This window comes from Loxodonta africana, chromosome 3 (assembly GCF_030014295.1).
Source record: "Loxodonta africana isolate mLoxAfr1 chromosome 3, mLoxAfr1.hap2, whole genome shotgun sequence".
Taxonomy (NCBI): Eukaryota; Metazoa; Chordata; class Mammalia; order Proboscidea; family Elephantidae; genus Loxodonta; species Loxodonta africana.
In genome coordinates, this window is record NC_087344.1 from 82,652,700 (window position 1) to 82,675,693 (window position 22,994).

General features: G+C 38.7%; 1 protein-coding gene across 5 annotated transcripts in view; it reads right to left on the bottom strand.

The window, feature by feature from the left end:
* Positions 1-22,994, bottom strand: part of TESK2 (testis associated actin remodelling kinase 2) — a 160,568-nt gene that overhangs the window by 137,240 nt on the left and 334 nt on the right. Inside the window, exon 1 of one of the 5 annotated variants that reach the window (XM_064281887.1) lies at positions 22,201-22,979. The exons of 1 other annotated variant lie outside the window; for it this stretch is intronic. In XM_064281887.1, coding sequence (XP_064137957.1) covers positions 22,201-22,212 — 12 coding nt within the window. In that variant the 5' untranslated portion in view covers positions 22,213-22,979. Of the gene's footprint in view, positions 1-13,860; positions 22,980-22,994 lie in introns of those variants that run through there. 3 more of the 5 variants (XM_064281886.1, XM_023554659.2, XM_023554660.2) reach the window with 3 other exon arrangements.

The window sequence follows — 22,994 nt, forward strand, 5'->3', positions numbered from 1 at the left end:
CATTGGGATGATTCAGAATCTCTTGGGCAGTGACACCTGGAAATTTTATCAAGCCCCCTCTAATGTTTCTGCGACATTTCTTATGTATACTAAGAGTTGAGGATCCTCTGCAGCAGGGAAAGGGAGTTAATAGCTTTTTTCAAACACAAGGAATTTTGCAAACATTTCCTCATTTAATCTTCAAAACATAACACCAAGGTAGGTGCAATCTCCATTTTATAGAAAAAGAAATGTAGGCTCAGGGTGTTAAGTAACTTGCCTAAGGACACACAAGCTGGTAGAACCAGAATTGGAACCTGGTCCATCCAACACCAAAGCCCCAGCTTTTTCCATTTCATCATTTCTTAGGTTGTGTTTTTCCACTATGAGAGCTGTAATGAGTTAAACTAGTCACCTGGGTAGAAAAGAGGACCAGGATTTATATGCAGAGGAAAGCCAGGCTGATTACAATTTGGGAAACACAGAAAAGAAGAAAAAGCAAACTAAACTTTAAGGAAAATAAAATACAAGATATAAAGTTGAAATCAAATACATAAAACATAGTTGCCCGCTAAACTAACTAAATAATTTGATAAGATTGCCATCCACTGACTTTTTCATTTTTTGAAATGTATTTCATTTTGAATGAAATACATTGTTAACCTCCACAATGCCCTCAGGGTTGGAGGGGAGGAGTTGGCAGGTCCTAGTTCTCCAAGCCAAAGGGTGAAGACAGAATTGTTCATTGCATCTCAGCAGGTCTGGTTTTACATTCTCAGCTAGGTGGGAGGAAGTAAGGAATTGCTAATTGCAACTAAACTGGTTTGGTAGGAGTCTGTTACAAGTTTCACAACAGCACAATAGGCTGGCAATTTTGATATTTTTATTTTGAAAATATGACTTTGTATTCTGGCTCAGAGCACTTTCCAAGAAGGGGGAAAAGTATTTTAAAAGTTACATGCTAAAATCACATTGATTAGGGTAAGGCTGCACAGCAAATTATTGCAATTGCTGTCAATAATCGGTACACCAGTAAAAAATTAAATTGGTAAAAGTCGTGTGATATATTTATAACAACGACCAAAAAAAAAAAGAGTAGCTGCTGAGGCTACCTACATACAGCCAAAAATCTCATGAGATTTGGTTCCTGGGTTTGGAGGTATAGGGTCATGTTTTCATGGGATACCCCAGTTAACTGGACTATAACATGTTTGTGCTTCTGTTCTATCTCCTAGTTCATTGCCTGGTGCCTAGGATCTTAAAAGCTTGCAGGCGGCCATCCAAGGCACACTTGGTCTCTATTCACCTGGAGCAACAGAAGAAGAGAGTCAGGAATAGGAGAAGGAAATGGAATGTGGCTAATTGTCTCCATGACCACCTGCCTCCTTTGCCATGTGACCAGAAGAAATGGATAGTGCCCAGTTACTATTATGGAACATTTTGATCAAGTATTCTATAGAGGAATCCTGATCAAAGGAATGAAAATGCAAAACAGAATTTCCAATTCTCATGGACTCCAGACTTTCTGGAGCCACAGAAGCTGGCTGAACCCCTGAAACTACTGCCCTGAGATAATCTTTAAACCTTAAACCAAAAATATCCCCTGAAGTCTTCTTAAAACCAAACAATAGGTTAGCTTAACTAGTAAAAAATGTCTGCCTTGAGCATTATGCTGTTTTAAGAACTATATTGGATCAAACTCACAACAGCAACCTGAAAGATTAGATAGAAACCTTACGGGGCAGCAGTTTATGTTAATGGAGGAGGAACAACTCAGAAAAGGAGGGTATTATGGATTGAACTACGTCCTCCAAAAATGAATATCAATTTGGCTGGGCCATGATTCCCAGTATTATGTGATTGTCCTCCATTTTACTTTGTAAAATATGTGTTGTAAATCTTAACCTCTATGATATTAATAAGGCAGGATTAGAGGCAGTTATGTTAATGAGGCAGGACACAATCTACAGGATTAAGTTGTATCTTGAGTCAATCTCTTTTGAGATATAAAAGAAAGAAGCCAGCAGAGAGGAGAGGGACCTCATTACCACCAAGCAAGAAGAGCCAGGAATGGGCACGTCCTTTGGACTGGGGTCCCTGCACTAAGAAGCTTCTAGACCAGGGGAAGAGTGATGACATAGGCCTTCCCTCAGAGCTGACAGAGAGAGAAAGACTTCCCCTGGAGCTGGACCCTGAATTTGGACTTCTAGCCTCCTAAACTATGAGAGAGTAAATTTGTTTGTTAAAGCCATCTACTTATGGTATATGTGTTATAGCAGCACTAGATAACTAAGATAGAGGGCGAGAATGGTTGCGCAATTCAAAGAATGTAATCAATGTCACTGAATCGTACATGTAGAAACTGTTGAATTGGTGTATGTTTTGCTGCATATATTCTCAACAACAACAACAAAAAAAAACCCACTGCTCTCAAGTCGATTCTGACTCACACCAAGTATAGGGCACAGTAGAACTGCCCCATAGAGTTTCCAAGGCTATAAATCTTTACTTAAACAGACTGCTACATTTTTCTCCTGCAGAGAGGCTAGTGGGTTCAAACCATTGACCTTCTGATTAGCAGCCGAGCCTGCAACCACTGCGCCAGCAGGGCTCCTTACATTCTCAACAAAAAAAAAATTTAAAGGTTATACGCTTAGAAAAACTCTTGCACAGGAGTATGTAATGGGGGAGAGGGAAAAAGAAACAACCTAATATTTATCTGTAGGAGCAATAGATAAATCGTAGCATGTTCATTAAATAAAATACATGCATTTACAATGAGTGAACTACATCTAGCAATACAGATGTATCTCAACAGTATTGCTGAATGCGGAGAAAAAGCAAGTTGTAGTAGTGGTATGGAGTCCCTGGGTGGTGCAAACAGCTAACGTGCTTGGTGGGTGTTACAAACAGCTAAATGCTTGGCTGCTAACTGAAAGGCTGGTGGTTCAAGTCTACCCAGAGGCACCTATAAAGAGAAGCCTAGCAATCTACTTCTGAAAAATCAACCACTGAAAACCCTATGGAGCAGTTCTAATCTGACACAGATGGAGTCACCATGAGTTGGAATTTACTCAACAGCAACTGGTATTGTGTGTGAATACTGGTATCATTAAAATTTATGTTTTGCTGCACATATTCTCAACAACAACAAAAAAAAAACACTGTTTTTTTGTTACTAAAAAAAATTGTAGAACTACCTCTAAAAAAAATCACACAAAATATAATGTATTATACAGCAGCAGTACAGCGTAGCGATTAAAGGTATGGCTTCTAGAGCCATACGATCTCAGTTCAAATCCTTGCTCCATAACATAGTTATATAAACTCAGACACATTGTTTAACCTTTGTCTCCATTTCTGTACCTGTAAACTAGAAAGAAAAATAGTACCTACATATGACATTTTATATGCATTAACTCATTTAATTCTTAAAACAACCATAAAAAAAAAACAAAAAACAAACTCACTACCGCCTAGTCCATTCCAACTCATAGCCACCCTATAGGACAGAGTAGAACTGCTGTGCCCCATAGGGCTTCCAAGGCTGTAATCTTTACAGAAGCAGACAGCCACATCTTTCTCTCGCTGAGGGGCTAGTGGGTTCAAACCTGACTTTTTCTCTAGCAGCCACTGCGCCACTAGGGTTATTGATTAAATGAGTTAGTAGATATAAAGCACTTAGAACAGGGCCTGGCAAACAGTAAGCAGTCAACTCATGTTAGTTATTATAATTATTATTTAATTATTATATTATTTAAAGGTACGTATTTATAATAAATGTCTGAACGTATGAACCAGAAAGACAGACACTAAATTCATGATAGCAATTGTCTCTTTGTAAAAAAGAAATGAGACAATGAAGGGGAACAAAGAAACTATAGCAATAGTGTTCTCTTTTATTAAAAAAATTAATCTGTAGCAAATAACAAAAATGATATATTTGCTAATGTTGTTATTTTATTAATATTTGTTAATTCTGGGAGGTAGTTATTATATTGCACTACTTATATTTCTATAAATTTTTTCCCAATTAAAAAAAAATCTATTGCCAAAACAACGGCTATGCAGTATGCCTCAGCCCAAGAAAAATGAAAGCAATCTGGCAAACAAATAGCATCCTAATGTGCAAAGCAAGTCTCTAGATTCCCAAACATTCATTCTGCAACCATTCCACTATAGTTTTCAGTCCAAACAATACATATATCCTATGCTAAAATGTCAAACGCATTGAAGGAATTTTTGGGAAGCCTAAATTATTCAAAGCCACAAACATAAAATAAAAAGAGCTTATAAAAAACACTGGTACTTATTCCTAGAATCCCTATTACATGCTAAAACCCCAAAGTCACTGCCGTCAAGTCGACTCCAACTCATAGTGACCCTACAGGACAGAGCATAACCGCCCCACAGGGTTTCCAAGGAACACCTGGTGGACTCGAACTGCCAGCCTTTTGGTTAGCAGCCAAACTCTTAACCACTACACCACCCAGGTTTCCATTACATGCTAAAGTAATTCCAAATACTAGACAGCTGAAATCAGTGGGAAAAAGTGCAATCCCCTTTATGAGAGTAAGAGCTTCATTAAACCCCCTTTGAAGAAGTGCAGAGCAAGGGAAAACTTTCAAACCTTGCCTTCTGCTCCCTTAGCCAGCATTTTTAATGATCACATTTTAAGCCAAATTATAAATGGCTGTCAATTTAATCTGACATGTTTAAATTAGCCATATAAAGTTGCAAAGGTATGTCTGAAAAGACACCCTAGGTTTTTGTTTTGTTTTGTTAATCGAAACCAATTCATTTGTACGAACAATTTATCAAAAAATACATTATTTAAAATATATGATGTTCTCAGCCTCTGGATTACCTCTTTTCATCTTATTCATGGATTATTACCTTTTGATACTAATAGTGTCCCTTAACATAAACATTTTTTTTTTGGAACAGAGACAATTACAGTTACCCTCACATTTAGTAGAAAGATATAATGATTTACAAAATTGTAGGCCTATATCTAAAGAGACTGCTTGATTCGAGACTACACTTTGTTGATAATGAGAAGAATTATAAGCTTGTAAAAACTTGGAATTCTTAAATGAAAAGTCTGCTCCACTAAAAATATTTCAGCCAGACCTTCAGTGGCTCTCAACTAAAACAAGTGCAGTCGAGTGTATTCCAACTCGTGGCGACTCCAAGTGTGTCAGAGCAGAACTGTGCTCCACAGCGTTTTAAATGGCTGATTTTTCGGAAGAGGACTCGAACTTCCGACCTTTTGGTTAGCAGCTGAGGACATTAACCATTTGCACCACCCAGGGACTCCAGGTCTCAACTAAGGGCATGTGAAAATTTCGTGGCGGGGGGTGTTGTCAGGAGGAAAGTGTTGTCACAATGGTGAGGATGTAGGGGTGTAGGCACTACTGGCATTTTAGTGGGCAGGGGCCAGGGAAGCTAAATGGCCTACAATGCTCAGAACAGTACTGCACAACAAAGAATTGTTCCACCCTAAATACCAATAGTGCCCCCGTTGAGAAAAAGTGTGTTAGAAAAGCTTAATCACACTTGTTCTTAAACTAGGAAATAGCTATTAGTAATCTTTCAAAAATGTCAAAATTATGAGGCTTACAAGGAGACACGTTTTCGGTAACGGTGCTCTCAACTTCAGTATTTACCAACTCGAAAGCTCAAACTATTTTTCTTTCTCTTCTACATCCAAAAAAAAACCCCAACCAAACCTATTGCCATGGAGTCAATTCCAACTCATAGCGACCCCGTGTGTTACAGAGTAGAACTGCACCATAGGGTTTTCTTGTCTGTAGTCTTTACAGAAGCAGATCGCCAGGCCTTTCTTCTGCACGAACACTGGGTGAGTTTGAATTGTCAACCTTTAGGTTAGTATCAGAATGCAAACCATTTGCCCCGTCCAGGGACCCTTCTCATCTACACAGACTTTGTTTACTCAAAGGTTAATTTTCACTTATATTGGGATTGATTTATTTTTCACAAAAAGGTAAGTTTTTAAATTAAAAGTTCTGATTGGTAACATTGGAAAATTTGAAAAGTTACCAATAAAAAGTTAGTGAACTAAATAGCCTATATACAAAAAAAAAAAATTAAACCTGTTGCTGTCAAATCGATTCCAAGTCATGGAGATCCCATGTGTGTCAGAGCAGAACTGTGCTCCACAGGATTTTCAATGGCTGTAATCTTACTGAAGTAGATCACCAGGCCTTTCTTTCACTGCATGGCTAGATGGATATGAACAGCCAACCTTTCAATTAGTCCACTGCAAACCATTCCACCACACAGGGGCCTTAAATATCCTATGCTAGTGATGTTAGTCGCTGTCAAGTCAATTTTGACTCATGGCAAGACCATCTGTACAGAGTAGAACTGCTCCATAGGGTTTTCAAGGCTGTGACCTTTCAGAAGCAGATTGCCAGGCTTGTCTTCCAAGGCACCTCTGGGTAGATTCGAGCCATCAACTTTTTGGCTAGCAGTTGTGCGCTTAACTGTTTGTGCCACCTAGGGGCTAAATATGCTCAATGTTATATATTTTATCTTTCCAAAGTAGGAATTCCACAAATAATTTTCCAGAGAATCAAGGAAATTTTTTTAGAACTCCTACTCAGACCATACACGTCTGAAATGCTTCTGCAGCCACCATTTACTATGGACCACGTATCCTACCAATTGTTTTACATATTTTATCTCTTATCTTTATGACAACTCTGCAAGGTAGGTATTATCAGCTCCAATTTAAAGAGGAAGACTCTGAAATATTAAATGACTTGCCCAACTCATACAACTAGTGATAGACTCGGAATTCAAATCCAGTAGTTCCAAATCCAAACACTTCCTCCTATGACACTGTGTGTCCTCCTCCAGAAACACAGCTAAATTTCTGTGGAAAATGATTTGCCTATTAGCTAAATAGAAAGCTACTACTATTCTCCATTCTCCCCCAACAGTGGAGACTAAAGAACATACAGATGATGGTTCCACTAGCTTCTAGAGCAAAAGCCTTCAGTCATTCAACCATACGCTACAGACATAAAAATTAGCATTAATTTAAACAGACTTTCCAAAGAACAGATGTGCCAGTGTGACAGGGAAGATACACCAACTCCCAGTCATACTTTCTTTTGCATTCCAAGTACATTATTTGGAAACCCTGGTGGCGTAGTGGTTAAGTGCTATGGCTGCTAACCAAGAGGTCGGCTGTTCGAATCCACCAGGCTCTCCTTGGAAACTCTACGCGGCAGTTCTACTCTGTCCTATAAGGTCGCTATGAGTTGGAATCAACTCAAGGGCAGTGGGTTTTGTTTTGGTATCTCCTTCACTTCACAGAAACAAAGTGTATGCAATAAAATCTTGCAATGCACAGAACAGCCATAAGTCAACAGGCGGCATGATATGGCCAAATGACAGTGTCTTAGTCATCTAGTGCTGCCATAACAGAAATACCACAAGTGGATGGCTTTAAGAAAGAGAAATTTATTTCCTCACAGTAAAGCAGGCTAAAAGTCCAAATTCAAGGTGTCAGCTCCAAGGGAAGGTTTTCTCTCTCTGTAGGCTCTGGAAGAAGGTCCTTGTCCTCAATCTTCCCATGGTCAAGGAGCTTCTGAGGCACAGGGACCCCAGGTCCAAAGGACACACTCTGCTCCCACTGCTGCTTCCTTGGTGGTATGAGGTCCTCAACTCTCTGCTTGATTCCCTTTCCTTTTATCTCTCGAGAAATAAAAGGTGGTGCAAGCCACACCCCAGGGAAACTCCCTTTACCTTGGATCAGGGAGGTGACCTGAGTAAAAGTGGTGTTACAATCCCACCCTAATCCTCTCAACATAAAATTACAATCACAAAACGGAGAACCACCACATAATACTGGGAATCATGGCCTAACCAAATTGATACACACATTTTGGGGGAGACATAATTCAATCCATGACAGTCAGCAACCAAAATTCTTCAATATCCATCCAAATATGGATTCATGTGTATAAAAAGTTGGTAATGAAATCCCACAAAGTGAGTAAAAAGGATTTCTGAGATGCAGTGAACTTTTACACCTAGGTACAGTAAAACCTGTAAGAGCCAGAACCTGTATAAGATGGAACTTGTCAGGGAAGGAAAACTCAAATATTTTCCATAAAATGAGCAATAGAAAAGTGGTAAGACTGCACCCTGTCAAAGGCAGAAAGCTTGCAAGACCCAGAAAAACAAGGCAGTCCCATGGAGTTTCGGCTCTCACAGGTTTCACTGTATAAAGAGTAGAAAAATAATGCAAACATATATACCAATGCCACCATATTTTCTTTCTATAGCATAAAAAGTTCGTAACTAAGCCAAAATAAAACAAGAATTCATTACAGGGTGATACGCAGCCCAGAAAACTGGCCATGTTCCAGAATAGGAATACTGACAAGCACATCAGCTGTGTATCAAGAGCAACCACATGGCAAATCTACATGACAGGTCAGCTCGGCTGTTATCCTTTCAATGGACCAACATAGCAAATACAGACACATTTCAGGATGACTGCCTAATTAAAAATAAAAGCAATACTGCTGAGCTTGCCACCCTGCTGTTAAATAATGAGTTGCAGTTTCCTTTCAAACCAAAGGCAATCTAGCATAAAAGCTGGCATCCCTTATTTAATTAGCCAGGCACATACACAATAACATATACTAGTACCAGGCAGAGCAAAAGCCAGTTCTTACAAGTGTATTATGCTCTTTTGGATAAGCATCACATTTGCTGTATAACTACAATCCATCAGGCCCCCTGGACCATGACATAAAACAGAAACTTAGACTGAAAGTTGTAAAGGCAATCAGAGGCTAACAAACACATAAATACAATAGAAATCAAGAAAGATGAAGAAAAATGTCCAAAAACCAAAAACCCACTGCTGTCGAGTTGATTCCAACTCATAGTGACCCCATAGGACAGAGCAGAACTGCCCCATAGAGTTTCCCAGGAGCACCTCGTGGATTTGAACTGCTGACCTTTTGGTTAGCAGCCACAGCACTTAACCACTATGCCACCGGGGTTTCTGGAGGCTATGACTAGTCCAATCTTTTGGCCAATTCAGGAATGCCCTCTATTAATTCAGATGTTAACTGGGTTCCCACTCAGTGTGAAGCATTATGATACATGTTATAAGTTAATATTTAGTGAACACTTACAATATTCTAGACAATTTTCTAAGTGCTCTATATTTTATACTCCTACCAGCCCTATAAAACAGATACTATTATTATTCCCATTTTACAAATGAGGAAATAGAGCTATGATGGAATTAGTCAACTTGCCTAAGCTCTCACAGCTAAGAAATGGTAGAGTCAGAAGTGGTAGAGTCAGAATTCAAACCCAGAGCCTGTATTCTTTAACACTATACTAATACTGCCTCTCTGGTAAGAAAAAAATAAGAGAATATACAAAACAAAATAAAACATGACCCCATTCCTCCAGGAGCTGAGTCTCCTGGGAAGACACATGTAAATCAATGAGCACAGTAGATGAGAAGTAAAAACCCAGTTGCTATCAAGTTGATTTTGCCTTTTGGCAACCCCACGTGTGTAAGAGTAGAATTGTGCTCCACAGGGTTTTCAATGGCTGATTTTTCAGAAATAGACCAACAGGCCTTTCTTCCAAGGCACCTCTGAGTGGACTCAAACTTCCAACCTTTCAGTTAGCAAGTAAGCATGTTAACTGTCTACACTACCCAAGGACTCCAGATTAGAAGCAAGGAGGGTTTAACTAAGGCTAGGGCAGTGAGGACAGAGAAGTGAGAAAGAGATTTAAAAAGGTGGTAAAATGGAAGTAGGAAGCAGAACAGGCACCTAGGCTAACTCCAAGTTTAACTAGAATCCTTCCCATGTTTCCGGTTTGGGTGATGGGGGGAATGACTGAGGAGCTGTAAATTCTGTTCTGATTTTACTGAGTTTGAGATGCTTAAATACCAGGTGATGATCTCCAAGAGGCAGCGTTACCAGGTTGGAGCTTAAGAGAGGACTAGACTGGAGAATCAGATTTTAGGGTCACCAGCAGTTCTTAAGAGTTTCCCAAAGTAAATAATGTGAGTAACAGATAGTATTTACTACTATGTGCCAACGTCCAAGCTTCTTCAATACATACTTAGGTGAGGGTAGATGAGAAGCCAAAGGAACATCAATACACACAGGACAAAAAAAAAAAAAGGAAGAATCTACAATGAGACTGAAAAGGAACAAAAGAGTTAAAAATAATACCAAGAAAAAGTATATCCAAAAACCAAAGGTGGAAATAGCAACCATATAAATACAATAGAATTCATGTAAGATGAAGAAAAATGTCCAGTGGGCCGAATACTACAGAGGCCACAGTCAGTTCAGCCTACTGAAATAACACCAGGAACAAAGAGCTTACTACTTCCCCCAAGCACCCTGTTCTGTCTTTGAAAAGTTGATTGTTACAATGTTTTTCCTTTGAAAATGCAGGAAAAATACAGGCTTTGGATTATACAGTGCTATGTTCAAATTCTGATTCTGAAGGAGACTTAAAAGACACAACTAAATGCAGTGATGATATTTCTGATTGGAACAAACCAGCTATAAAAGACAACTGAGGCAATTTTAATAAGGAGTACTATTAGATGATAGCAGAAATTATTAATTTTGTTAAGCATAATAATATTAAGATTTTGTAATACTTTTGGAGAGGTACACAGAAATAGGGGTGAACTATTATGTTTGCATTTACATTAAAAGATATCAGATAAAAATAGATGTAGCATATTTTATAAGATGTTAATAATTGTTGAATCTGGGATTTGGGTAGATGGGTGTTCATTATATTTCTCATAATAAAAACAAACAAAAGATGATAAACTTTTTGTCAAGGAAAAAAACTAATAATTCAGCAAATGTATACAGCATGTTGATATGTTATTGTTAGCTGCCTTCAAGTCCGCCCCCAATCATGGCAACCCCATGTGTGACAGAGTAGAACTGCTTCATATCTTGGCTGTACTCTTTAAGGAAGCAGACTGACAAGACTTTTCTTCTGCAGAGCCCCTGGGTAGGTTCAAACTGCCAACCTTTAAGTTAGCAGCCGACTGCAAAACAATTTGTGCCACCCAGGCTCCTCTGACTAAAGCAGAGAGATCCCAAAAAAAACACCAACACTAGAAATAAAAGGAAAAAAAAAAAAACCAACTGTGTGAATGAATACTTGTTGCTTGAAATAAAATATCTAGTGAAGCAGCACATACATATTCAAAAAATACTGTATCTCGAAACAGCTTAGGTGGAAGAACAGATGATATATCATGAGAACCGAACTACCCAGTGAACTGTACTAGACAATTCAAAACGAATCAAGTGATTGCAAAGATACTGAGATTGAAAAAGGAAGGTGAAAACATTGACTACAATGTATTTCATGAAATAATTGTAGGGAAAGACCAATATTTCTAATATGTTACATAATATTTAAAATGTACAAGTGTAATTGAAATAAGTTCAACAGGACAAGCTTTAAAATTCTGACTCCCATTTAGTAGCTGAATGACCTTGGCATGTTACTTCTCTGAGCTGTTATCTATAAAATAAATATTAACTATATCTTATTGAGTTGTCCTAAGAATTAAACGAGAACACACTAAGGGACTAAAGCATAAAAATAAATATATAAAGAACTAGGCAGAGTGCCTGACATACAGTAAGAATTTAATAAATACAAATTCCTTTTCTGCTCCCCCTACGACCCTTAATCCTAATTCTGACTGCTGCAAATACGTATACAAAGAATTAAGTCTGTATTTTTTCTCATGATAGCTTTTCAGTTACCAAGTCTTGCCCAGGGCAAACATGCCCAATTCCTTCAAGTTTCCCGTGGAATCTGGGGTAAAGATCACCCTGGTCACCTTCTTTCAGGTTCAGCCTTTATTGCCCTCCAATCTGTCAAAGTACTTCCAAAACAGGATAGCAAAAAAATGAACACATATTACGCATAGGCTCTAACTAGGACAAAACTCAGTGGGACTATTATTTTCCATAATCCGGACATAAAGAGGAAACCCTGGTGGCATAGTGGTTAAGGGCTATAGCTGCTAACCAAAAGGTCAGCAGTTCAAATCCACCAGGCACTCCTTGGAAATCCTGTGGGGCAGTTCTACTCTGTGCTATAGGGTTGCTGTGAGTCGGAATCGACTCAATGGCAACGGGTTTGGGTTTGGTTTGGACATAAAGCACGCAGTTTCTGATCTTCTAAGTACACTAAAAAAAGTAAGGACACTATATACACCCACAACATGAAACTTGACACAAGATAAACTCACAATGGACCCCATTCAAATAAGCTGAAATACTAAAATACTAGGAGGCCTGGTGGTGCAATGGTTAAGTGCTCAACTACTAACCAAAAGGTCTGTGGTTAGAACCCACTCAGTGGCTCCATAGTAAAAAAAGACCTGACAATCTGCTCCCATAAAAATTACAGCCTAGGAAACCCTATTGGGCAGTTCTCCTCTGTCATGTAGCGTCTCTAGGAGTTGGAATCAATTTAACGGCACTTATTTTTTTAACAGGAGTGAATGAATTTCCAGAATCAGTATTTCTTTTGGCAAATATTCCTATTTGATTTTGTAAAACCTTGAGATGACTACTTAGGGCAGACAGGCATTTCACGTTCTTCTGGTGAGGTGAGTTAGAAGGCTGTTTCAGAGATGGTGGGAAAGAAATCAAGCAGGAAGAAGTTAGGTTCCTGAGGTTAAAGCAGACTGTTGTATAGTCAAAGGAGCAATGTGATAAAAGGGAAAACAAAATAACATGAGGATTATCTAAAGTTCACCAAAAATATTTTTACTCAACCTTGTTTTCTTTCTCAAATGAATGAATATTTTTCAGCCATTAAAAATGAGTTATTATAGGTAGTGCAGTAGTTAAGAGCTCAGTTGCTAACCAAAAGGTCAGCAGTTCGAATCCACCAGCCACTCCTTGGTCTGTTCTACTCTATCCTATAGGGTCCCTATGAGTCAAAATCGACTCGACAGCAGGTTGTAAGCATAAGTGTACAAGAATATTAACTTACACACTGTTGGTAATAGAGAAAAACTGGAGGCAACCCAAATGTCCGTCAATAGCGATAGCTTTAAAAAATAACATCCATATAACTTAATATTTGTCATTAAAAGATGTCCGAAATTTACTGTTAAGTGACAGTAACAAGTTGAAAATTAGAATGTGCAGTGTAATCTTCTTTTTGTTTTAATATAATAATAATAAACATTAGTACTAGCCTAGAAAACAATTTAGAGGAATACATATACTAAACTTTCATCTCAGTGGTGGAGGTAATTACAACTTTTTTTTAAATGTAATATATCCTCAGAAGGTTTTTTTTTCCTACAATGATCGTGCATTACTTTTGATTAAAAATTGAAGAAAAAGGTTACAACAACTAAAAACCATCTCTTCACTCATCTTCATAATAGTAACTTAAGACTGTACAGCTACGTGAGATAAAATTTATAATATTAAATGGGAGAGAAGGGAAGCGAATGTAAAAATTAAATATTATAACTATTATGCACTGGAAATTATGTACTGGGGAAAAAAGGATTTATACAAAGGTGATCATGCTTATTTTGGAGTAGAGGGATTATTACTAATTCTTCACTTCCATTTTATAACATTCTTGTAATATTATATTGCATCTATAATTATAAAACACAGTAACAACTTATTGCCGTAATAAATATAGCACAGTACGCATAATTTCACAATCAATGTATAATGATCCTGAGTCTTTTAAAACATTGAATTACAAACCTATAGAAATCCAAATGCAAAAGATGTAGGCATTAAGCTTAGGTAGTTCATATTAACTGCAGAGTATTACCTAATATTTCTTTAAAGAGATTTCTGATAGAGGTTTGCTTCCTTGAAATATTTTCTTTCTGTTAAAAGTTCTGGAAAAAACATTTCAGTTCTGGTTAAAGATGTATTCTATAATACAATTATGGAGCTTTAAAAGGGCTTTTAATGTGATTTCCCTAAACCTGTGGAGCCTCAACAAGACCAGACTTAACCATACATGCTAGCAAAGTTATCTGGTCTTGAAAGTCCAAAGGAGACCACACAGAACTTTTATTATAAAAGATGTTTTCATATAATGCCTATTTTCATAGGTCTTTGCTATATATTTATCTCTTTTCAAATAAGGAGTCATTTTTCAGTCCAAAATTTCACCTCTTTTAACATATAATCTTCTTTGATAGTATTTCTACTATTTCATAGGCATAAAAGATTTCAACAGCATTTCAGACTAACCGGAAGGAAGCAAACTGCAACTAGTAACAGTTCACATAACACACACAACAGTTATAAATCTTCAGTGACATTCTGTTGCTAATAAAATTCCTTAGCCTGGTATTCAAAGTCTTTGCTCCACTAAAACTGGCATAATCATTATCCCCCAGACTTAGCCCACCTTCTGGGTGTAGCCTTCCCTTACTATCTCAGTTTACATGATGTTCACCTCATTCTAGCTTTTGTAGTACTTGCTGACTTACACCAGGAGCCCTGGTGGCGCAGTGGTTAAGTGCTTGGCTGCTAAATGAAAGGTCAGCTGTTTAAACCCACCAGCCGCTCTGTGCGAGAAAGATGTAGCAGTCTGCGTACATAAAGATTTACAGCCTACTATTTTTTTTTTTTTTTAGGTGAAGGACAAGACAACACACAACACAGTGGAGGTCAGCACAATTGGACTAAACCAAAAGCTAAGAAGTTTCCTGAGTACAGCCAAACACTTCGAAGGCCAGAGTAGCAGGACAGGAGCCTGGGGACCATGGTTTCAGAGGACATCTAGGTCAACTGGCATAATAAAATGTATCAAGAAAACATTCTGCATTCCACTTTGGTGAGTGGCATCTGGAGCCTTCAACACTAGCAAGCAGCCATCTAAGATGCATCAATTGGTCTCAACCCACCTGGAGCAAAGAAAAATGAAGAACACGAAAGGCATAAGGTAAATATGAGCCCAAGAGACAGAAAGGGCCACATAAACCAGAGACTACATCAGCCTGAGACCGGAAGAACTAGATGGTACCTGGCTACCACCAATAACTACCCTGACAGGGAACACAACAGAGAACCCCCGAGGGAGCAGGAGAGTAGTAGGATGCAGACCTCAAATAATCTTGTAAAAAGACCAGACTTAATGGCCTGTCTGAGACTGAAAGGATCCCAGAGGTCATGGCCCCCGGACCCTCTGTTAGTCCAAGACCAGAACCATTCCCGAACCCAATTCTTCAGACAGGGATTGGACTAGACTATTAAGACAGAAAATGGTACTGGTGAGGAGTGAGCTTCTTGGCTCAAGTAGACACATGAGACTATGTGGGCTGCTCCTGTCTGGAGATGAGATGAGAAGCCAGAGTGGGACAGGAGCTGGTTAAACGGACACAGGGAATACAGGGTGGAGAGGAGTGTGCTGTCACATTAGGGAGAGAGCAGCCAGGGCTACACAGCAAGGTGTGGAAGTTTTTGTATGAGAGACTGGCTTGAATTAACTGTAAACTTTTACTTAAAACACAATAATTAAAAAAAAAAAAAAAGATTTACAGCCAAGAAAACCCTATAGGGCAATTCTACCTTCGTCAGCAGTGGGTTTGATTTTGGGTACTAACTATAGGTAGTCCCTGACTTACACTGTATTAGAGTTATGAACTGCACTTGTCTGGTTTTTTTGTATATCTTATCCTAGTAATATGTACTACATACAATGTTAAAATATATCTAAGTTTATACGTAATGTTTCCAACCATGAAAGACAAATAAAGACTGGATTTATAAAGATCCTGAAAATAAAAGGCAATAATAATAATAATAATAATAAAAACTTATGTCAGAACTGACTCACGATGGAGTTGTCCGAATGGGACCCCATCGTAAGTCTGGGACTACCTGTGCTACTTTCTTGGTACTCAACTACTACTGCCTTATCTTCCTATCTGCCCTCTCACATCTCTTTTAATCCATTCTCCAGGCTGAGTAAACTTTCAAGTTTGTATGACAATACAAAGACTCTTCCTCATTTAGCCCCACCCATATCTCCAGCCTCATCTATCTCTATTCCTCTACCCATAGACAATCTACTCCAAACATAAAGAACTACCTGTACAGCCCTGCTCACACTTCAGTGCCTGTGCATATAACATTCTTTCTGTCTAGTGGATTCTTCCCGACTTCCTCCACATGGCTCTCGAAGTAATCATTTCAGGTGGGAAGTGTTCTATGAACCCTCAATCTCCTTTTTCTATGCTTCAATAATGCCTTGCACAAATCTCTATTATCACAGTTATCATATAGTATTTTCACTGCTGCTTATCTGTCTCTTTCACTGGACTATGAGCTCCATGAGGGCTTGGACTCTAACTTACCTCCAAATTAATTATGGCAAACATATTTTAATAGTAGGCTATGAATCAAAGTTTACACAGGAGGAAAAAAAAAAGAAGATAAGTTTTTGTTGTTAGGTGCCATTGAGTCAGTTCTCACTCACAATGACCCTATGTATAAGAGAATGAAACGCTATTCAGTCCTGCACTATCCTCACAATCATTTTGCTATGTTTGAGCTCACTGTTGCAGCCACTGTGTCAATCCATCTCGTTGAGGGTCTTCTTCCTTTTCATGACCCTTTACTTTACCAACCATGATGGCCTTCTTCATGATAACACGTTATCTCCTGATAACATGTCCAAAGTACATGAGATGAAGTCTAACCATTCTCACTCCTAAGGAGCATTCTGGCTGTACTTCTTCCCAGGCAGATTTGTTTGTTTTCCTGGCAGTCCACAGTATTCTTCGTCAAGGCTGTAATTAAAAGCATCAATACCTCTTCGGTCTTCCTTATTCATTGTCCAGCTTTCACATGCATACGAGATGACTGAAAATACCATGGCTTAGGTCAGGTGCACCTTAGTCCTCAAGGTGACATCTTTGCTTTTTAACACTCCAAAGAGGTGTTTTGCAGCAGATTTGCCCAATGCAATATGTCGTTTGATTTCCTGACTGCTGCTTCCACAGGCATTGATTTTGGATCCAGGTAAAATGAAATCCTTGACAACTTCAATCTTTTCTCCATTTGTCATGTTGTTGCTTACTGGTCCAGTTCTGAGAATGTTTGTTTTCTTTATGTTAAGGTATAATCCATACTGAAGGGCACAGTCTTTGATCTTCATCATTAAATGTTTGAAGTCCTCTTTACTTTCAGCAAGCAAGGTTGTGTTATCTCCATACCTCAGGTTGTTAATGAGTCTTCCCCCAATCCTAATGCCATGACCTTCTTCATATATAGTCCAGCTTCCCAGAATATCTGCTCAGCACACAGACTGAATAAGTATGGTGAAAAGATACAATTCTGACACAACTCCTTCCTGATTTTAAACCATGCACCTGCCTATTGGTCTATATATCAGTACAAATAATGTCCAAATTTGCAAACCGTAGCTAATTTGTGAGGAAAACAATTTTTGAAAACTTACAGTCAGATTCTAATTATACATAACACAAGGAACAATGAGACTAAATTATGCAAAAATATTTCATGATTTCTACAGTACCTAGTTCTGGATAAGATCCCATGCAAATTGTCTAAGGAAAATACTGACCACAAGATCAGTACCATACTAGCTTTCCACATTGCTGAAAGAAAATTATGTCATTCTATTCTGTTTAATGCAGGGAAAAAAATGATAGCCTCTATAAACTGTTCAGAAAACAATTTAATACATAGCACCGTATTTCATCTGTATAATGATTTACAGTTTACAGTTCACAAAACACTCTGACCTTCACAATAATTCTGTTTTCTTGATCCCACTGGATAGATTAAAAAAACTAAGGATTGAAATAGGGAAGGCCTTACTATGACTCAAAACTCAAAAGCCATAAAAGAAAAAATTGAGAAGTTCGACAACGCAAAAATTTAAAGCTCCTGCATGGGAATAAAACAACAAAAGTGAAAAGACAAATGGGAAAAAGTATTTGCAATACATATCACAGACCAAAGCACGCATGTGCGTGTCTGTGTGCATGTGTATACAGACAATGACAGAGAGAGAGAGACCTATAAATCAAGATGAAAAGGTCTATCACACAAGTAAATAGGTAAAAAATTTAAACAGGTAATTTATAGAAATGGAAATGCAAGTGATTTTTAACATTAAAAAAGATGCTTAATCTTAACATAATTAAAAAAATTGAAACTACTCTAAGGTGTAATTTTTCTCTATCAGACTGCAAAAATTTAAGTTTGATAACAGCATAGCATAATGCTGACAGCACTGATCCTGGAGTCAGAGTGCCTGAGTCTGAATTTCTGCCACTCAGTAGCTGTTGATGTGGGAAAGTTGCTTAAATTCTCTATGCCATGGTTTATTCATCTAAAAAATAGGGATAATAACAGTATCTACCTCAAAGGGATGCTATTAGGATTAAATGAGATAGTGTACGAAAAGCACTTAAAAGAGTAGCTAGCACACGGTAAGCAGTGTATTAACTACCATACAGTTGCTGCTGATGCAACAGGCAATGTACACTGGAACCACCCCAAAGGAATGCAATTTGGCAGCATATTTCATAGTTATAAATGCAGATGTTTTTGACTTAGAAATCTCACTTCTGGGAACTTTTCCCACAAATACCGTTGCACACAAGTAAAATGACATATGATCGAAGGTTTTTATTACAGCATGCCCATAAGAAAGGAAACAACACAAATCTCCACCAGTAACGAAATAGTTAAAATAAATTATGACATATCCATTCAATAGAATACTGTGCAGGTATTAAGAAGAAAAAAAAGAACAAGGAAGCTCTCTGTGTGGTAATCTGGAAAGGTCTCCAAGACACATTAAGTGAAAAAATAAGATGGGGGGGAGTACATAACAGCTGGGAACCATTTGCATGAAAAATTGAAAAAATAAGATTATATATTCATACTTGTGTCTGCCTAAAGAAAGGCTAAAAGGATATATAAGAAACTTAAAAATGGTTGGAAAGGGGTAGGAAACTGAGTGGATGGATAGGAGATGGGCATGGAAGCGAGACTTTTCACTGTTTATCTTTACATAAAATATATTAGTACTTACATTTATATATAAATATATTCTTGTATTTAATCATTTGAATGCATTACCTATTCAAAAGGCTAAATTAAAAAACTAAAGCTCACAGAAGATATGAAATTTGCCTAAAGTCATATCAAACCTGAAAACCAAACCCACTGCTGTCGAGTCGATTCCAATTCATAGGGTCCCTGTAGAACATAGGGTTTCCAAGGCTGTAAATCTTTTATGGAAGCAGGCTGCCACATCTTTCTCCCACGGAATGGCTGGTGGGTTCAAACTGCCAACCTTTTGGTTAGTAGCAAAGCACTTAACCACTATTCCACCAAATTACCCTTAAAGTCATACAGCTAATATTAATGTGGTTGACTACAATTAGGACTTCCAATGTTTTTTCCTTATACAGTGCTACCTTTCTGAAATTTTCAGGAATAGAAGATTTAAAAATTACCACAAGTAGGCTTTTCTCTGAAACAAATGCTCCGAGTGCTTAGCAAAAATAACACTACAGAGACACACTGAAGCCATCTCCATATGATGACTTGGAAAATAATATAATACTGATGGTTGGTCCAAAACATTTACCATCACCCACACTATACAATGTAGTAACTGGACTGCACCTATTAGAAAGAGACAAACCCCATAAAAGCTTCTATCATGGGTTTCAAATTCCAACACAACATTCATTTTGCAGAACAAAACGAGGTGTATAACACTAAGAGTACCTCCAAAAAAACTTTCACACAAGGAAAAAGGCATAAAAGCAAATCAGCTTTCTACTCTATGCGAGCCAGGGAATGAGCACATATAAATGTGTAGTTTACTCTTTACAGTGAATTAAATCCTGAAGTACAAAATGTTATTGGGGATTCTGGGGTGGAACTCTAGCCTCCCAGCACATATACCTTTAAACAAAATCAAGGCTTATCATATGCCAAATCACAAAGAATTTGTATTTGAGAGACCATTTCAAACATACATCTTATATGAGAGAACAACCCATCATACATCCAAGGCACCAGGTATCTAGGATCTCGGTGTTAACTTAGACACAAATATCTATACCATTGTACTACTTTCTAACAAGTGCCAGGGAACCCCCCACCCAACTCTGGGACCCTTGATAAACAGCCCCACCTACAGGACCTAATATCTTCTCTGCTCCATCCTCTCATCATACTGTGCAACTATAACATCCATATTGATGATGTATTCAACACATTTCACCGCTCCTTAACCTCCTAATACTTCAATAACTTAATTTCCCTTCAACAGCACTGAGACTGTTACACCTTAATTTTTTGGCTTTACCTTGGAAATAACGTACTCTGGGCTTTTCCATTCTCTATTTCCGACAAAACTTTGTCTTCAGAAACATTTCTGAATGTCTCATTATCCCAGTACACCAGGCCCCCTGCAGGTTTTACTTCTATAACCCCGGTCTAGACACAGAAGCAATCACATCCCCATGCTATCTCTAACTGTAACGTTACTCCCCATTTTATCTTTCGGTTTTGCCAATTCCAAAGCTGGATCAAGCCAACGATCTTTTTTGCCCTCTTGATCTTAAGCTGCTGGAAAAAAGAAAACGTAAAACCCATGCTATTGGGCCCTGTTACAAATATACTGTTTTTAGCTTTAACTAGGCCTTCAATGTGGTCAGCAATCTTTTTTTTTTTTTTTAAATCCTGAATTCATTCCCCTTTTATTCTCCATTACAGATTTCTGTGGCCACAATACTCAAGCCTGAAACTCACCGCAGTTCCTTCAGTCTCCAGAGATAACTGACTACTCCACAGTGACTGATTACATCAAGAAAATAAGGCCATCTGTTACCTTTTTTTCCCTTCTACCACATCATTGGCGGCACTGGGTTTTTTTTTTTGTTTACCACATCATTATCCATTTGACCTCTATCCTTTTGGTGTCAAAGAAAGAAATGCCAACACGTTATTTCCTGAGTAAACCTCCTCCTCAACCTATAAAATTAAGTTTCACCCATACTAAAAAGAAAAATACACATGTGCCAAAGTGAAAAGAATACAGGTTTTGGAACTAGGCAGATCTTGTTCAAATCTTTGGTACCATCTTCCCAACTGTAAAAGAGGGATACTGATACCTAAACCACAAAGTGATCTATGTAAAATAGCATCTTTATGGACGAGAAAGAGCATCATTGTTTGAAGGGTAAGAGACACTGGCATACAGTACGTTCTCCATAAAGATTAGTTTCAGTCCTGCCAGCTCTTCTTCACAACCACATACTGAAAGAGTAATTTCACCCTCTGCCTCCCATTTAGTCCGCAATCCATCATATTCTAGCTACTCCCATCACTGCCACCACCATACTATCAAAATTACCTTTCAAAACTAAGAAGTGACCTCCTAATTACTAAATTTAGTGGCTTCCTCCCAATCCTCATTGTACTCAACCTCTGGAGCAACTAACACTGATGACCAACCCTTCCCTTTTTGAAACCCTTTCTTCCTTTGGCTTCTATTATAATGCCATTCTGTTCTAGTTCTTGTTCCATTCTTTTATCCTCTCTTTCTCAGTGTCTATTACCCTTCAAACACTGATGCTCCTTCTGGTCCACAGTTATTTTCTTCTTTTCTTTCAGTATTACCATCCCATACTAAGGCTTCAAATATCACCCATATATTCCCTCTTGACTCCCAAATGTATGTGTTCAGTTCCAACTTCTATCCTAATTTTCAAATCCAAATTTCCAGCTACCCACAGTGATATCTGAAGAGCTCTTCAAACTCAGCTTGTCCATAAGCAAATTCTGACTCATCAAGGTTGTGACCTTTCAGACACCAGGCCTAACTTCCAAAGCACCTCTGAGTGGGTTTGAACCACTAACCTTTTAGTTAGTAGTCCAGTGCTTAACCATTTGTGCCACCCAGGGACTCCTTCCAAATTCATTACCTTCCCCCAAAACTGCTTCTTTATGTTCTCTATTTCAATTAACGCTACCAGTCTATCCTATCAGCCGAGTCAGAAACCTCTCACTAATCCTCTCAACTCTGTTTTTCAAACCTCCTGGAATTGTGTTCCCTTCTTGACATATTCTTGCCACTACCCCAGTTCATCCTTCTCACCTGGACTAGCATGCTCGTTTCTGCCTCCACACTTCATTTTCAATTCTTCCTCTCCTTCCACCAGAGATAATCCAAACTTCTGCTTACAAAACCTTCAGTGGCTCCCCATGCCGACAGAATTCTTTAGCAAGGTTTTTCTTAGGGTATCAATTTAAATGTTTTTAAAATAGATAAATCTGCATCTCACTTGTAGCTAAGTCTGAATACTGGGTTCGTCTACAGTCTTTAAAGTGAAAGACAAAAAAGCAGAGGAGAGAAAAGGAGGGAAGGGGAGAAGAGGGGAAGGCAGAGGAGAAAAGAGAAGAGGAAACAGTAGTGTCTGAGGTGAGGGAAGTATCTTTCGAGGGTAGAGTGGATGTTTTTGAGGGAACAGTGTGTTTCAGGGAAGTGAGGGAGTCCAAAACTCTGGGGGGAGGGGGACCTTACTGAGAAGAGGGAGGTCTCCCTCTGAAACAGGACTTTTCCAAGGAACTGAAGGATTCCCGAGTCTCTGAGGTGAGGAAAATCCCTGAGAGGAGTCAGGGACCAGGTATCAGATATGAGAGAACTTCTAATGGGTTCCAGCCTTTGACGGGAGTAAGCGGGGTCCTGTTCCGGGACCCTGAGGAAAGTGGAGAGGGAAGGGGAAGGGGGCCAGCGAGAGGACTGTCCTCCCAGCTGCGGAGGGGAGGACCTCTAGGAAGCAAAGGGAGTCCTGTCCGCTGAAAGATCCGAGCGCCAACGCACCGCGCGGCCAAGGCAGTGTAGCAGGTCCGCGCGCGGGCCGGGGTGCCCTGGGTGTGTGCCCCACGCGC